Source organism: Salvelinus alpinus, chromosome 12, assembly GCF_045679555.1.
Source record: "Salvelinus alpinus chromosome 12, SLU_Salpinus.1, whole genome shotgun sequence".
Lineage (NCBI taxonomy): Eukaryota > Metazoa > Chordata > Actinopteri > Salmoniformes > Salmonidae > Salvelinus > Salvelinus alpinus.
In genome coordinates, this window is record NC_092097.1 from 17387733 (window position 1) to 17406479 (window position 18747).

General features: G+C 43.7%; 1 protein-coding gene across 2 annotated transcripts in view; it reads right to left on the reverse strand.

The window, feature by feature from the left end:
* LOC139535631 (chemokine-like protein TAFA-1) overlaps positions 1–18747 on the reverse strand; it is a 287983-nt gene that overhangs the window by 9363 nt on the left and 259873 nt on the right. Inside the window, exons 4-5 of one of the 2 annotated variants that reach the window (XR_011667168.1) lie at positions 5331–5455; positions 3666–3756 (exon numbers count right to left, since the gene is read on the reverse strand). Coding sequence is in view for 1 of the 2 variants with exons in the window: in XM_071335236.1 (XP_071191337.1) it covers positions 5331–5455 (125 nt within the window). In the remaining variant the exon portion in view is untranslated. The remainder of the gene's footprint in view (positions 1–3665; positions 3757–5330; positions 5456–18747) is intronic. The other variant, XM_071335236.1, reaches the window with a different exon arrangement.

Genomic DNA, 18747 nt, shown 5'->3' on the forward strand with positions numbered 1-18747 from the left:
CTGAGGCTGTTCAGAGCCAAATGAAAACCTGCAGGTGAAATGAAAAGGGGGGAAACAATTCCTGTAGGATTTACTGGAGGATAACGAAACAAATACAGATGAGGTTATTTGCCCTCAATGCAGAAAGAATGAAGGATGTTGATTAAAACAGGAATACAGAGAGGGAAATAAAACCCTTTTAAATAGTCTGTTGTCTATGCTGTCCACTGATACTTGTCTAAATGCCCCACGTTAGAGGCAGATCAGGACATAAAGTAGCCTCTGATAACAACCCACACAACAAGAGGGGCAGAAGACAAACATACCCAAGGGTGTCAGACAAACACACACACCACACACACACACACACACACACACACACACACACACACACACACACACACACACACACACACACACACACACACACACACACACACACACACACACACACACACACACACACACACACACACACACACACACACACACACACCCGAGATTAGCAATTCATAATGGGATTGGCAGACTGGGACTATGCACTGTAATCTAATTCACACAGTACCCAGTAGCAAAATAGGACATGAAACAAAGGAGAGAATGGATGAGAGAGAGGGACTGATCCTACTATTACACACTGATCTGACCAGAACAGCAAATGGCCAGGGCTGTGTGTGTTTGTATACGTGTGTGTGTGTGTGTGTGTGTGTGTGTGTGTGTGTGTGTGTGTGTGTGTGTGTGTGTGTGTGTGTGTGTGTGTGTGTGTGTGTGTGTGTGTGTGTGTGTGTGTGTGTGTGTGTGTGTGTGTGTGTGTGTGTGTGTGTGTGTGTTGACAGGCGGCATGCATATCTTTGTATTTCCAGATGTACAGTGCCAGTCAAAAGTTTGGACACACCTACTCAGTCAAGGGTTTTTCTTACATTTTTTTACTATTTTCTATATTGTAGAATAATAGTGAAAACATCAAAACTATGAAATAACAAATATGGAATCCTGTAGTAACAAAAAAAGTGTTAAATCAAAATCAATTTTATATTTCAGATTCTTCAAAGTAGCCACCCTTTCCTTGACAACAGCTTTGCACACTCTTGGGCTTCTCCTAATCAGCTTCACTAGGAATGCTGTTCCAGACATCTCGAAGGAGTTCCCACATATGCTGAGCACTTGTTGACAGCTTTTCCTTCACTCTGCGGTCCAACTCATCCCAAACCTTCTCAACTGCGTTGAGGTTGAGTGATTGTGGAGGCCAGGTCATCTGATACAGCACTCCATCACTCTCCTTCTTGGTCAAATAGCCTTTACATAGCCTGGAGGTGTGTTGGGTCATTGTCCTGTTGAAAAACAAATGATAGTCCCACTAAGCGCAAACCAGATGGGATGACGAATTGCTGCAGAATGCTGTGGTAGCCATGCTGGTTAAGTGTGCCTTGAATTCTAAGTAAATCACAGACAGAGTCACCAGCAAAGCACCCCCACACCATCACACCTCCTCCTCCATGCTTCACGGTGGGAACCACACATGCGGAGATCATCCGTTCACCTACTCTCCTTCTCACAAAGACACGGCAGTTGGAACCAAAGATCTCAGACCAAAGGACACCAGTCTAATGTCCATTGCTCGTGTTTCTTGACCCAAGCAAGTCTCTTCTTATTATTGGTGTCCTTTATTAGTGGCTGCAGAAATTCAACCACGAAGGCCAGATTCACACAGTCTCCTCTGAACAGTTGATGTTGAGATGTCTGTTTTTTTATTTATAGTTTATTTTTTAAATTTAACCTTTATTTATACAGGTTTTTCTCATTGAGATAGCAATGCTTTTTCCAATAGCAGCAGGGGAACAAAGTTTCAGACAAAACAACTGACATACACTAACACAACATTAAAAAAACTATAGACACACATACAGTAAAACAATTACATATTACGTAAAAAAAAAAACACGAAAGTCACTAGAAAACAGCTGTCCTAAAGACAATTACACTTGTGATATTTACATCGATCAAGTGTTAAAACTCCACCAACGTGACTAGATCATCAAATGTTCAAATGTTCAGGAGAGAATTCCAAAACCACGGAGCTGAGTACCTTAAACTATTTCTACCATGACCTGTTATAATTCTTGCTACTGTTAAAAGCAATTGAGAATGGGACCGTCATTTATATTTATATACCGACCTGATTAAAGAAGATCAGAGATAAAGTGGCATTTTACCCAGTATGGCTTTATAAATCAGTGTATACAAGTGTTTAAGCCTACACAAGGTCAATGACGACCAGCCAATGACGCTGTAGAGATCACAATGAAGTGATCAACGTTTTTGATTGGTAATGAACCTGAGGGCCGCATGATATACTGAATCAAGTGCTCTCAGGGGAGGGGTTGAGGCCTGCATATACAGTATATACTACCGTTCAAAAGTTTGGGGTCACTTAGAAATGTCCTTGTTTTTGAAAGAAAAACATTTTTTTTGTCCATTAAAATAACATCAAATCGATCAGAAATACAGTGTAGACTTTGTTAATTTTGTAAATGATTATTGTAGCTGATTTTTAATGGAATATCTACAAACAGGTACAGAGGCCCATTATCAGCAACCATCACTCCTGTGTTCATAAGGCACGTTGTGTTAGCTAATCCAAGTTTATCATTTTAAAAGGCTAAATGATCATTAGAAAACCCTTTTGTAATTATGTTAGCACTGCTGAAAACTGTTGTTCTGATTAAAGAAGCAATAAAACTGGCCTTCTTTAGACTAGTTGAGTATCTGGAGCATCATCATTTGTGGGTTTGATTACAGGTTCCAAATGGCCAGAAACAAATACCTTTCTTCTGAAACTCGTCAGTCTATTCTTGTTCTGAGAAATGAAGGCTATTCCATGCAAGAAATTGCCAATAAACTGAAGATCTCGTACAACGCTGTGTACTACTCCCTTCACAGAACAGTGAAAACTGGCTCTAACCAGAATAGAAAGAGGAGTGGGAGGCCCCGATGCACAACTGAGCAAGAGGACAAGTACAGTAGAGTGTCTAGTTTGAGAAACACACGCCTCACAATTCCTCAACTGGCAGATTAATTAAATAGTACCCGCGAAACACCAGTCTCAACGTCAACAGCAAAGAGGCGACTCCGGGATGCTGGCCTTCTAGGCAGAGTTCCTTTGTCCAGTGTCTGTGTTCTTTTGCCCATCTTAATCTTTTATTTTTATTGGCCAGTCTGAGATATGGCTTTTCTTTGCAACTCTGCCTAGAAGATCAGCATCCCAGAGTCGCCAATGATTCTATGATTCCATGTTTGTTATTTCATAGTTTTGATGTCTTCACTATTCATTATTCTTCATTATTCTACAATGTAGAAAATAGTAAAAATAAAGAAAAACCCTGGAATGAGAAGGTGTGTCCAAACTTTTGACTGGTACTGTACATGAGATCGTTTTTAAATTGTTGACGAACGTAATTTATATTGCGCGTGTTGCATGTGCTGTGTGTGTTATACTGTAATCTTCAGTGGAAGGGACAGCGCATAGTATTTGTGTCATTTTGCCTAATTATGCACATTCTGTAAACACACACTATTTTTCACTGAGTATTTGAATTAATCAGAAGCCATTGAACATAAGTCAGTCAGTCACACTCCTATAGTTGTTTAGTGAAGTGCACATGAAGAAAAGCTGGAGAGAGACTAACCTTTACAGAAGCAAGAATGCAGCTCAGTTTCTGTTGAAGCATCCTCTGCATTTTGCTTCCAGAGCTAAAAAGGTGAGTATGGCGCAGTGTTCTGCAAAGAGAGGGTCAAGAGAAAATGTTGATGTGGATATTTAGGAGTATATCCTTTCGTAGAGCCTTTGCCTCTGACCCTAATGAACACACATAGGATCCCTTCTTGTTCACTGACGTCAGATCACTTCTAGTACTGCACATAGTAATTGATTCATATGAGGAGTTTTTAGGACAGTGGTTCTCAAACCTCTCCTCGGGGATGGCCAGACATTTCAACATTTTGTTGTGGCCTTGAATTAGCTTACCTGATTCATGTATTCAACGGGTGCCTGGATAGGTAGTTTAAGTATCAGCTAACCACATCATATGTTTTAGCAATCTGGTGCCCGACGGCACAGTCGATGACGTGTCACGCAACCATTGGTTGATGCATGCAATGTCTGAGCAGAGGAACGCGACCAAGGATTTGATGATTAGTTGACAATTTGAATCAGGTGTGCTAGCTCTGGAATAGATCAAACACATAGGACGGTAGGGGGTCCCCAAGGAGAGGTTTGTGAACCACAGTTTTAGGAAATATGCTTGGCAACGAGAGGGTTCGTCCAAGGTTACATCCAACTTATGAAACGCACTTCACGTTGTTGTCCAAAGAATGCATCTGAGAGGCATTCTTAAAGTTTGCTTACCTTGACAGGCTGTCAAAATCGTAACATCCGGTCAACTTCTTTTCGCTTTTAGGGCTTGGAATAGCATGCAAGTATAGACTGTGTATTGCATAAGCAAGCAGAACAACCTTGAGAAACCCTGTGTGGTCTAACCTTCCCTGGCTGTTCCTGTCACCATTATCACATTAGTCTCTATTTCTATTCAGTCATGGTCACGAATCACTAAGAGAAGCGGGAGGCTGCACCCATAGAATGAATACAAATCTGCCGATCAACCTGTCACAGAGTGTTAGATGAGCTCACTTTATTCCTTTTATTATTTTCATTTCTTACGGCCGATTCTTCATCTTGTTTTTTTACACACTGCCTGGCAGTGGAAAGGCACATGCTCTTAAGTTTATCTTCTAAAAGAGTTTACCCCTTAGGCAAAAACACGCTGTTTTTCACTGCCTTGCTTACGCTTTTCTGGCGCAGGACATTGGATATTCTGCTTACAGTTTAAAAAGCCCACCTCACTAGAACAAACACATGCACAATACGTGTCAAGTGCACACTTTATTCCCACTGAACTCTGCTTGAGTTTTGAAAATGTTCCTCATATGAAATAACAGGAGACGATTCAGGAGACGATTCAGGAGACGATTACCCAAATGATAGGAATGTGAAAGGAGATGAGCACCTACCACAGTATACCAGTGGATGTACCAAAGTATTTATATCAGAACTGTCTTGTCTAGCTATGGTCGCTCAGGTCCTATTTACCGCCTGATAGGTTGTTGTGGTTGTTGTTGTTTTCTAGTGAGGGCTTCTCACCACGACTCACTTAACCAACAGATTCACATAGCTTATCTGACACATCCACAGCCATTGTGAGAGAGTAGCATGTGTGTGCTGTGTTGATGTGTATATGTGTGTGCTGTGTTCAGTGTGATGTGTGTGTTTGTCTAGGGCCATAGCAGAGTCTCACCCTTGTGGTCTTGATCTTGTTCCCAGAGGAGCACATCCATCCAGAGTTATCAGGCAGAGTCTTACACTCCTCTCCTTCCAGACACGGCTCCATCTCACACCACCACTTCCCAATCACAATGGACGCTGCCGGGGGGGAGAGAGAGACAGAGAGAGAGGGCTGAGTCCAACCTGTCATTACACACAATATTGGTACACAGGCGTGGGCAACAGACACAAACACATTGAGGATAATTCCAGCTTTTCAGTATGATGAAAAAGTCCTCAAGTGAACAGACTATGGTGATAAGACCCACACGTTTCTAAATGAATGTTTTCTCATCCTTCCTCGCTCAGAGCAATTTGTACAGTTTGTGAAATGAATCTCGCTGTTGACAATAATGTCTTGCCCAAACAGTGATTAATCATTATTTTGTTTTGATATAGTAGCATTGCATGGAGAAGCAGTAATCTTATTTTTAATCAAAACTAATTGCCTCTCATTAACATCTACAAAATACATCCTCTAGCTATTAGACAAAACAAATAAGGTTCTTTCCCGTCTTCTCATCGAGATGTTGGAGTGTTTGTGTGTGTGAACGTCTGCCTGTGCGCGTGCACCTATTGCATGTCTACCACAGGAATTCACAAAGTGGTTTCTGTGACATTCAGACTTAGAAAGTATGTGCTTTGTGTCACCCATCTGCCGTTATGCATCTGTTTTCAGTGATAGAAATGTCTTGTATAGAACCTTCATTCCCATTGAAGGCAATGAGCCAGTCTGGTGTTTGTCCTGCATGATCTTCTTTTCACCCAGAAATGTACTACTGTACTTATAATTTTTTTATTTTAAATGCACATGTTTAGCATTAGATTGAATGCATCTCTTTGCTTAGCTTACCTTCCTAAAGTTTTTTCATTCCCCTCTTATGACTGGGGGCAGTATTGAGTAGCTTGGATGAATAAGGTGCCCAGAGTAAACTGCCTGCTACTCAGTCCCAGAAGCTAAGATATGCATATTATTAGTAGATTTGGATAGAAAACACTCTGAAGTTTCTAAAATGATGTCTGTGAGTAAAACAGAACTCATATGGCAGGCAAAAACCTGAGAAGAAATCCAACCAGGAAGTGGGAAATCTGAGGTTTGTAGGTTTGCCTATCCTATATACAGTGTCTATGGGGTCATATTGCACTTCCTAAGGCTTCCACTAGATGTCAACAGTCTTTAGAACCTTGTTTTATGCTTCTACTGTGAAGGATGAGGGAATGAGAGCTGATTGAGTCATGGGTCTGGCAGAGTGCCCTCGGCTCACTCAGGCGCGCCCCCGTGAGAGTTAGCTGCGTTCCATCGCATTTCTACAGACAAAGGAATTCTCCGGTTGAAACATTATTAAAGATTTATGTTAAAAACATCCTAAAGATTGATTCTATACATCGTTTGACATGTTTCTACGAACTGTAACGGAACTGTTTGACTTTTCGTCTGACCTGCGCGTCATCAATTTGGATTTTGGAACTAAACGCGCGAACAATAAGGAGGTATTTGGACATGAATTATGGATGTTATCGAACAAAACAAACATTTATTGTGGAACTGCGATTCCTGGGAGTGCATTCTGGATGAAGATCATCAAAGGTAAGTGAATATTTATAATACTATTTCTGACTTCAGTTGACTCCACAACATGGCGGATATCTGTATGGCTTGTTTGGGCTCTGAGCGCTGTACTCAGATTATAGCATGGTGTGCTTTTTCCGTAAAGTGTTTTTGAAATCTGACACCGTGGTTGCATTAAGGAGAAGTTTATCTAAAGTTCCATGAATAATACTTGTATCTTTTATCAATGTTTATTATGAGTATTTCTGTAAATTGATGTGGCTCTCTGCAAAATCACCGGATGTTTACTGAACATAACGCGCCAATGTAAACTAAGATTTTTGGATATAAATATGAACTTTATCGAACAAAACATACATGTATTGTGTAACCTGAAGTCCTATGAGTGTCATCTGATGAAGATCATCAAAGGTTAGTGATTCATTTTATCTCTATTTCTGCTTTTTGTGACTCCTCTCTTTGGCTGGAAAAATGGCTGTGTTTTTCTGTGACTAGGTACTGACCTAACATAATCGTAAAGCCTTTTTGAATTCGGACACTGTGGTGGGATTAACAGCAAGTTTATATTTAAAATGGTGTGAAATACTTGTATGTTTGAGGAATTTTTATTATGAGATTTCTGTTGTTTGAATTTGGCGCACTTTCACTTTCCCGTTAACGGGATCTCAGCCATATGAAGTTAACTAGATAGGATTGGAAGTTTGAATGTCTGAGTCAAGATAGACATATTGGGGTCTTCCAACTCACATCCTGTTTCACCTTTCTGGTAAAGTTTTTCTGTAGTCTGTGTAACCAAGGTTACAGGGTAGCAAGTCTTTGTAAGCACCTCTTCAAAAATGCAGGGCACAGTAAAGCTCCTGTGCATTGTGGTACAAACTGTAGCAACATACGGAGCAAGAACAGGCTGAACTGTAGCCTACTTTTCAAACACTGGACACATAAACATTCCGAGAAGAACTGACTCATACAGTCGCTGCATTGGCTTTATAGAAACCACAGAGACTCCTCAGTGAAGTATCAGCAATCCCAGGCTGACGCTTCCCCTCCTCCTAAAGATGTCCTAACCGTGTGCTGAAGCTACCAGAGCTAGCAGAGCCCAGAGCAAAGCGTTATCTTCCTCCGCACACCAACCAAACACACATTAACCATAGGCTCCCCCGTGGCTGTTCACCACATACAGCAATTACCACACACTCATCTGTCATATCTCTTTCTCTCTCTCTCTCTCTCCCCGTCTTTCTAACACACAGTGTAGCTTCAGTAAATATGCATCCCATCTTAATCACACAGCAATCCCATGTGTGATGGCAGGAAACATTATCTCACCATGAGGTCTTTCTGAGATGCTGCAATGTTTGTTTCCATGCTATTCTAGTTAAGCCAGGGCTGAGCTGGACAAACACCATCAACTGTATAAAGTCTGGTGCTCCAGGCTCTGATCGTTTTGTGCTGCAATGAGCCTGTTTTCTATTTACCTCCTGATTTTTGTTATGAACAGCAGAACCTGGAAACATTGAGAAGGATTTATATTCAACACTTTGAATGCAGAATCCACTGAATTGAAAATGGTAAAGTAATACCTGCGAAGAATATTTATTTATTTATTTGGAATGGAAAAGAGAGAGACAGAGAGGGAGAAAAGAGAAGGAGAGAGAGGGAGAGCTGAGATTAAAATGCTGCCTCACCAGAGGGGTTGAAAGATGACCTATAATTTGCATGAAAGATGAATGGTATTTACTATACTCCACGAAACATTGATTTCTCCTCACATTGTGTGCTGAGCGTCTACATCTGTGTTAGTCATTTCTATAGGGCCAGTCAATTGTAGGTGCCTGTCAAACATGTCTCAGAGACACTAACTCTGCCCTCATTATAAACAGCATAATGGCTTTCTGTGCAAGATATATAAATAGCTCCAAGTCATTTCTACCACCGTTACAGTACCTTAGAGACAAGATGTCTATTGATAAGACAGTGGCAGACAGTGGCAGACTTCTCCATCTAATTCATAAGGTCATCATCGTAAAAGCTAAACTGATACAATTTGAACCCAACTTAAATAGCAGGCCTTAACTTGGCAGCCCTTCTGTGTGATCCAGTATGTGTAGGGAGTAAGAGAGCCACAGGGGCTAAAGGAGAGGCTCAGGGTTAATATGGAGCTCCAGATCCATTGAATCCAGGCCAGGACATCTCTCTCTTAGTGACCATGGCAGCTGGAAAAGTTCCATTCTATGGGCTTGGATCCATTCCTCACTACCCAGCGGTCCACTCCACCCCTACCTCCCCCTTTCCTACTTCCAACACTAAAGTCACAACCACAGCGACTTCATGACCCCTCCTGTTTCCCCTCCTCTCCTGACGAGAACTATGGAGGGGATGTGGATTATTATAGCAGGACGGTGGTCCCTGGGTAAATGACCTACAGTGCAAGGCCTGGTCATCACAAAAATGTCTGTCTGTCTGTCATACTTATTTTGCCTCTATGGCCTATTTATTGTCTTACCTCCCTAATCTTACTACATTTGCACACACTGTACATACACTTTTTCTATTGTGTTATTGACTGTACATTTGTTTATCCCATGTGTAACTCTGTGTTGTTGTTTTTGTCGCGCTGCTTTGCTTAATCTTGGCCAGGTCACAGTTGTAAATGAGAACTTGTTCTCAACTGGCATACCTGGTTAAATAAAGGTGAAATAAAATAAAATATTATTGGCACAATCATGATGGATCAAATTCTGCATTAGAGGTCTTCACGGGACAAAAACGTTTTCTATGTCACGGGTCTGAGAGTCTGATATGATTGTCATGGGTCTCGGGTATGTGTAATTTTAACTGACTTGTAGTGTCAGTCAATTAACTGACTTAATTGACTGACACTACTCTGAGTAAGTGAGTGAGTGAGTGACACGGAGAGCAGGGTGTAACGATCGTCTTCGGGAGAAAGAGAGGAGGACCAAAGCGCAGCGTGGTAACCTCAAACAAAACATATAAACATACAAAGCAAACTATGGTCAGGGCGTGACAGTACCCCCCCCCCCCCAAGGTGCGGACTCCGGCCGCAAAGCCTGAACCTATAGGGGAGGGTCTGGGTGGGCATCTGTCCGCGGTGGCGGCTCTGGCGCTGGACGTGGACCCCACTCCACCATTGTCATTACCCGCTTCCGTGGCCTCCTAGGAACGGCGACCCTCGCCGCCGACCTAGGATTGGCAACCCTACTAAATGGCACCACTGGACTGAGGGGCAGCTCCGGACTGAGGGGCAGCTCCGGACTGAGGGGCAGCTCCGGACTGAGGGGCAGCTCCGGACTGAGGGGCAGCTCCGGACTGAGGGGCAGCTCCGGACTGAAAGGCAGCTCCGGACTGAAGGGCAGCTCCGGACTGAAGGGCAGCTCCGGACTGAAGGGCAGCTCCGGACTGAGGCGCAGCTCCGGACTGAGGGGCAGCTCAGGACTGAGGGGCAGCTCCGGACTGAGGGGCAGCTCCAGACTGAGGGGCAGCTCCTGACTGGCGGACGGCTCTGGCGGCTCCTGACTGGCGGACGGCTCTGGCGGCTCCTGACTGGCGGGCGGCTCTAGCGGCTCCTGACTGGCGGGCGGCTCTGGCGGCTCCTGACTGGCGGGCGGCTCTGGCGGCTCCTGACGGGCGGCTCAGGCGGCGCTGGACAGACGGGCAGCTCAGGCGGCGCTGGACAGACGGGCAGCTCAGGCGGCGCTGGACAGACGGGCGCTCCAGCAGCGCTGGACAGATGGGCAGCTCAGGCGGCGCTGGACAGACGGGAGACTCTGGCCTGTTGAAGCGCACAGTAGGCCTGGTGCGTGGTGCCGGAACTGGTGGTACCGGGCTGGGGACACGCACCACTGGGCGAGTGCGGGGAGCAGGAACAGGGCATACTGGACCCTGGAGACGCACAGTAGGCTTTGTGCGTGGTGCTGGAACTGGTTGTACCGGACTGGGGACACGCACCACTGTGCGAGTGCGGGGAGGAGGAACAGGGCGTACTGGACTCTGCAGATGCACAGGAAGCCTGGTGCGTGGTGTTGGCACTGGTGGTATTGGGCTGGTGCGAGGGGCTGCCACAGGCGGACTGGTGCGTGGAGAAGGCACCGGATAGATCGGACCGTGGAGGCACACTACAGGTCTCGAGCACCGAGCCTGCCCAACCCTACCTGGCTGAATGCTCCCCGTAGCCAGGCCAGTGCGGCGAGGTGGAATAGCCCGCACTGGGCTGTGCTGGCGAACCGGGGACACCATGCGTAGGGCTGGTGCCATATACACCGGCCCGAGGAGACGCACTGGAGACCAGATGCATAGAGCCGGCTTCATGGCACCTGGCTCGATGCCCACTCTAGCCCGGCCGATACGAGGTGCTGCTATGTACCGCACCGGCTATGTCTGCTTACCGGGGACACCGTGCGCATCTCTGCATAACACGGTGCCTGCCCGGTCGCTCTCTCTCCACGGTAAGCACGGGGAGTTGGCTCAGGTCTCCTACCTGGCTTAGCCACACTCCCCGTGTGCCTCCCCCCAATACATTTTTGGGGCTGCCTCTCTGGCTTCCAGCCGCGCTTTCGTGCAGCCTCATCATACCACCGCCTCTCCGCTTTCGCTGCCTCCAGCTCAGCTTTGGGGCGGCGATACTCACCAGCTTGTACTCAGGGTCCCTTGCCGTTCAGAATCTCCTCCCAAGTCCATTTCTCCAGATATCGCTGGTTCTCCTGTTGCTGCCCGTTACCACGCTGCTTGGTCCTTTGGTGGTGGGTGTTTCTGTAACGATCGTCTTCGGGAGAAAGAGAGGAGGACCAAAGCGCAGCGTGGTAAGTGTTCATGATGATGTTTTTAATTAAACTCAGAACACTAAACAAAACAATAAACGATGTGAACAAACTAAACAGTACCGTGTGGCGACAAACACTGACACGGAAGACAAACACCCACAAACCAAAAGACAAAACAGGCTACCTAAATATGGTTCCCAATCAGAGACAACGACTAACACCTGCCTCTGATTGAGAACCATATCAGGCCAAACACAGAAACAGACAAACTAGACATACAACATAGAATGCCCACTCAGATCACAACTTGACCAAACAAAACATATAAACATACAAAGCAAACTATGGTCAGGGCATGACACAGGGAGAAGATAGCTGCCAAAGCTAGGTTATTTATCATTCAATATGATTACATCGTACCTGTCTTGACTGCATCAAACCAGGAGAAGCTAGTTAAGCTAGCTAGCTAGGCTAATTCAGGCTGCATGCACTTTCTCGTCCTACACAGTCACAAATAACAACATCTCATTTCAGAATATTAAGTAGCAGCCTACCATTTGGCTCTTGGTTGTTGTAGCCTATCCTCAGTGGTGGAAAAAGTACCCAATTGTCATACTTGAGTAAATGTAAAGATACCTTACTAGAAAATGACTCAAGTAAAAGTGAAAGCCACCCAGTAAAATAATAAAGTAACCCAGTAAAATACTACTTGAGTTAAAGTCTAAAAGTATTTGGTTTTAAGTAAACTTAAGTATAAAAAGTTAATGTAATTGCTAAAATATACTTAAGTATCCAAAGCTACAGTAAAAGTATGAATAATTACAAATTCCTTATATTAGGCAAATCAGACAGCACAATTGTATTTTTTATTTTATTTACGGATAGCCAGAGGCACACTCCAACACTCAGAAATAATTTACAAACAAGGTATTTGTGCTTAGTGATTCTGCCAGATCAGAGGCATTAGGTAAAACCAGGGATGTTCTCTTGATAAGTGTGTGAATTGGACCATTTTCTGTCCTGCTAAGCATTCAAAATGTAACAAGTACTTTTGGCTGTCAGGGAAAATGTATGGAGTAAAAAGTACATTATTTTCTTTAGGAATGTAGTGAAGTAAAAGTAAAAGTAGTCAAAAATATAAATAGTAAAGTACAGATAGCCCCAAAAACGAATTAAGTAGTACTTTAAAGTATTTTTTACTTAAGTACTTTACACCACTGCCTATCCATCTCCTTCAACTTTTAATTCCATAATTTTAATTCCATGTTCCATTGATTATATATCTCCTAACTTTTGCCACACATGGAGGCTCCATGACTGTAGCCTATTGCTGCTTTGATGACGTATGATTGGCCAACAACAACAACAAGCTACACGTGCCACACGTCACTCTGAAAAGCAAGAGCAGCAGAATCAATTATACAATTTCTCTCTTTCTACTGCTGCAGTCGCGTTTGGATCTGTATGAATCCTTCTGGACAAGTCAGTTAAAACTACACATACCTGAGACCTGTGACAATCATATCAGATCCGACTCAGAGCGTGACAATACTTAGAATTCTGGATTCGGACCCCCTTGGTACAAGTGGATCCGTGAAGACCTCTGTTCTACATGACAGATCTCTTAAAGCATAATCCACCTTTACATTGAGGTTAATAAGAACAAGTTCTTATTTACAATGATGGCCAGTGACGACTGGGAAGTGCGGTGCAATAAATACATGAACAAAAAAACATTGAAATCATAGGACAAGACAGACATCACAACACAGAAGCACAGGGACATTATGACAAACACAAAGTCAATACAGAACAACATGGGCCAGCATCCCTGTGTAACGCTTTCATGACCTTGTAGAGACCAATTGTGTTAGTCATTTCATCGAATTGAGGCTGTTCTGAGGGCAAAAGGGGGTGCAAGTCAATATTAGGAAGGTGTTCTTAATGTTTTGTACACAGTGTAGAACGCATATGATGAGACGTGTAAAGGGAAAACATGGCAGAATGATAAAGCATGTCTAGATTCTCAAGGGCTCCCTTGCATGCTGACCTGTAGATGACATCCCCATAGTCAAGCATCCACACAGGGGTAGTTACAGTGTGTGATAGATTGAACCTAACACATGTCTGACAGGTAACACAATGTAACACAATGTTTGAACACCTTGACAGATGAGCGAACATAATTGAATGTTGTCCCAGTTGAGTTTTGAGGGCATGCCTGAAGTTTCAATGGATAGTTAAAGCTGCAATGTGTACATTTTTGGGTGACCCGACCAAATTCACATAGAAAGTTATAGATCTGTCATTCTCAATGAAAGCACGTCTAAGAAGCGGTAGATATGTTCTATCTGCGATATTTCTATGCTTCGCGTTCTTAAGTTTTGTTTTTGAGTATTTTACTTTAGGTTTTGTACACCAGTTTCAAACAACTGAAAATACATTATTTTTGGTTATTGAAAATATATTTCACAGCAGTTTAGATGGCACAATGATTATCTACACTATACATGGAATGGACTTACTTGAAATGAATCAAGCCAAAAATTAAAATGTTCCAATGTTTTTTTCCTATGTCTTGGCTTTCCTGCAGGTGTTGGGGGTATGGATCAATAGTTTACACTGGATAACGGGGAACTCTCCCTGCCTCCCTCTGCCTCTCTCTAACGCCCCTCTGGCCCTCCAGTGCCCCTCTGTCTGGCACCATGTCCCTCCAGCCTCTAATAGTCAGCAGCACTCTTCTACTCTCCAATCAATCTACAGTACCCCAACAATCGGTGTCTGTGTCTCTAATCCATCACTCATTTATTTCCAAATCAATCAGTCATGGGAGTCCTATCTCACCAGACCAGTAACAAACCCCCAAACTGGGTATAATGAGCTGATTGTTTTAATGAAGAGGCCTGATCAGTCCTTACACAGAGAGATGAGCCTGGCTGAAGTCCCAGGGATACTAGCCATTTTGTAATGGCAGTAATAAGGCTGGGGAAGGTCAACAGAGCTGGAATAATGACGCCAGTGTGTGATGATTGAGGGGCCGAGACAGAGACCCTAGATCTGAGGTCAGTTTCACAAGCCATTATTTTTTATGAATCGCTGCTCTGCACAGTACCAGACTGGCTCTTGATTAGCTATACAGACACTATTGTTTGGCCTCTCAATTATTACATGTCCAATATTTTACACTCATAATGACTACCCAGGGACTACAGCCTGTATTTATGGAATGTGAAAAGTGTATATTTGCGTGTGTGAGTAATGTATGTGTATGTGCTTCTGATAGTGTTTTTTTTCTTGAAGTGTGCCCGAGTGGTCGTTGTAGAACTGTATCACCTCTGGTGAGAGTTTTTTAATTTCCCATGACTTGTCAATTGTAACCTGTACAATTGCTATTGCAAAAAGAATGTTGACAATGGATGGAACTTTAAAGTGTCCAGACGTGAAGTAGTATATGTGGAACTATGCAGAGCGTGGAACACAAAGAATAGCCCTGGCTGGCTGAATGACTGGCTGAGCACTTCCTGTCTTGTCAGTTGAATTGTCAAGTGTCCAATGATGTCCGCTTTTGCGGAAGAGTTTGGCGGAATGCAACAAAGTTGGAGGACGTTAGCTACCTGGTTCCGTTCAATAGTAAATAAAAATACATTAAAAAAACTCTGACTCATGCAGCCTTTAGTATTTGTACAGTTTTTACTTTGCTCCTGTCGGCGGGCGTGCAGCAAGAGAGGAGGCATTGTTTTTCTACAGGAGCTACAGCTCTGTTCTGCTGACCTTGTATTGGCACCAGGTTGAGGCCTTGCAGGCTTACTCATCACAAGTGGGTCTATAACTGAGTAAAGCATGCTGGGAAAGACAGAGGTCTTCCAATAAGTGAATTTGATGTTCATTTTGTGTGACTTTGTTTAGATGTCATTGGATTTAGACTTTGCACTGTCAACCGTGAGGCAAGGTAATCGTGGAAAGCCAGGTCTGAAGCATTGTTTTAACGCATCCACACACACACACAGCCAGCACAAGTGTGTGTGTATAAAGAATGCATCTCCTCTGTATAGTCTGAGCAGTGTGTACAGTAGAAGAAAATTATTTTATTCTTGCCTTTCTTGATGATCCTGCTGCATCATATTATGAAATGCATTGAGTATACCAAACATTAAGAACAGCTTTGTAGTATTGAGTTGTACCACCCTTTGCCCTCAGAACAGGCTCAATTCGTCGAGCATGGACTCTACAAGGTGTCGAAAGCGTTCCACAGGGATGCTGGCCCATGTTGACTCGAATGCTTCCACAGTTGTGTCAAGATGGCTGGATGTCCTTTGAGTGGTGGAATATTCTTGATACACACGGGAAACTGTTGAGTGTGAAAAACCCAGCAGCGTTGCAGTTCTTGACACAAACCGTTCAAAGGCACTTAAATATTTAGTCTTGCCCATTCAACCTCTGAATGGCACCCATACACAATCCATGTCTCAATCGTCTCAAGGCTTCTATATCCTTCTTTAACATGTCTCCTCTCCTTCATCTACACGGATTGGAGCGGATTTAACAAGTGACATCAATAAGGGATCATAGCTTTCACATGGATTCACCTGGTCAGCCTATGTCATGGACAGAGCAGGTGTTCTTTATGTTTTGTATACTCAGTATATGTAGCATGTCACATCTTCAGATATAATGAAGTAAGTATTCTCTTTGAAACATTGATATCACTAATGATGGTAATGGCCTTGCGTAGTCTTTTGAAGGGCCTTTTTTAACTATGTAGTTTAGTCCGAGTGCTTTTGATATTCTGTAGCTATTTAGATGGTTCTTTTGATCAGCAGAGTGTGTGGAGGAATCAGGCATTTCTTTCCACCCTTGAAGTAGCTAGCGTCCATGTGTCGTTTCCCCCTGGACATTGCTCAAATGTACCATGACAACCTGTCATGCTCAGTATTACTCGCCCACAGCCAAACAGAAGGGTTTATTCTCCATCAGTGGCTAGCACCACACTTAATATGCCCAAGAGGGAAAATAAATGTGTGTCTGTGTGTGTACTGTACAGTATGTGTATGAGAGAAAGTGTGTGTGTATTGCTTGTGACAAGAGATCATCACTGTTACAGTATAAATAGTATGTGCGCTGTCTGTGGCAGGGTGCAAACAGCATTCTGGACGTGTGTGTGTGTGTGTGTGTGTGTGTGTGTGTGTGTGTGTGTGTGTGTGTGTGTGTGTGTGTGTGTGTGTGTGTGTGTGTGTGTGTGTGTGTGTGTGTGTGTGTGTGTGTGTGTGTGTGTGTGTGTGTGTGTGTGTGTGTGTAAAAAGTATGTGTACAGTGTTTGTGCGCTTGCATTTATCATAGCAGGATAAAGGCAGTGGTGCAGTGACAGGCGCCTAATTTGAGCATATTGCATTGGCCTAGCATGGGCTGTGAGAAATAAGCCTGAGTGTTTGACTTGTTAAAAGGGATGTTCCTCACTAAAAGCCTTGTTGGCCCTGACATAACTGGGACGTAGTTCTACTTGTCAAAGCTAATAATCAATTCCCATGCAGGGATAAGCTTACAGCACTCCCCCACCAAGTATGTGAGGCACCAGCCTCCAACACAAGCACCACATTCCCATGCATTAATAAATACCCCAATCATTTACCAATCCCAGAGGAAGAATCACACAAATACACATCTCGCATATCCACAAAAGAGTAAATATTACATATAAAAGAATGTAACTGTAACTGTTTAATCTTAATGCAGTCCTTTTTCTCTGTTCTGTTTAGGGGTTTGCCTGGTTTGATGCTAATGACAGTTAATACAACCAGAATGCTGTCTCAAAGGAGAGTAATCGATCTCTACGTCTTGCCACTCAGTACAGGACTTGGTGCACGTGTAGGGAAGATAGGGTGCTGAGTGTGTGTGTGTCTGTGTCTAAGTATCACGGCCGTTTAAAGGAGTGGACCAAGGCGCAGCGTAATTTGAATCCATTCTTCTATTTATTAAACAAAGAACACTTAACAAACTCACAAAACAAGCAAACGTGAAGCCAACATAGTGCTCACAGGCAACTAAACAAGGACATCTACCCACAAAACCAACTTGGAAAATGGCAACCTAAATAGGCTCCCCAATCAGAGACAACGATAAACAGCTGTCTCTGATTGCGAACCGACTCAGGCCACCATAAACCTACATACCCCGAGACAATACAAAATCCCCATAGATAACCAAAAAACCTAGACAAGACAAAACCCCCTAGACAATCCAAAAACTAAACAAACCACCCCTTGTCACACCCTGACCGAACCAAATAATAAAGAAAGCACATATAACTAAAGTCAGGGCGTGACACTATGGGACAAACACAGCAGGTATCCACTGGAGGGTAAGATGAGCCCGGCTGGGTAGCAGCATCGTTACTCATCGTAGATGCAGCATTAATAATTGGAGACCTGGGGATGAGTTCCATCTGGGCCAGCGTACCCCACCACTGAGGGGACAGTCACGGGACATTGACCACACAGGTCTATAATATCTCACAGAGTTGAACAGGGGCCCGCAGGCTCCACACAAACAACTTTCAGAGAGAGTTCACACACTAGTTTTAACACTTTCATTGATTTTCCTTGATTGCGGACTCTTTTGTTACCTGTGAATTGCAGCAACTGGTTCTATTCCCTGAGCCGACTAGGTAAAAAAAATCTGTCTATGTGCCCTTGAGCAAGGCACTTAACCCTAATTGCTCCTGTAAGTCACTCTGCATAAGAGCGTCAGCTAAATGACAAAAATGTAAATGCAATGTTATGATCATCTGAGTACAAAATGGCATCTGTTTTTCTCTGTAATTTCACCTGGTTCTATGAAAGAGGGATAGGCACCACTGGCATGCTCCCTCCCTCCTTCTGGGGTGCTGTGGTGCTCATTGCTGGAACATCGCTGCTCAGTGACTTGTCAGTTCCATTTCCATCCCCTCTCTCTATATAACAGGCTGTTAATTAATACAGTAACAGGTACAGGGATTCTTTCGTCACTGCAGGAGCCAGGAGCACCGAGGCATGAAGTGTGAGCATCTC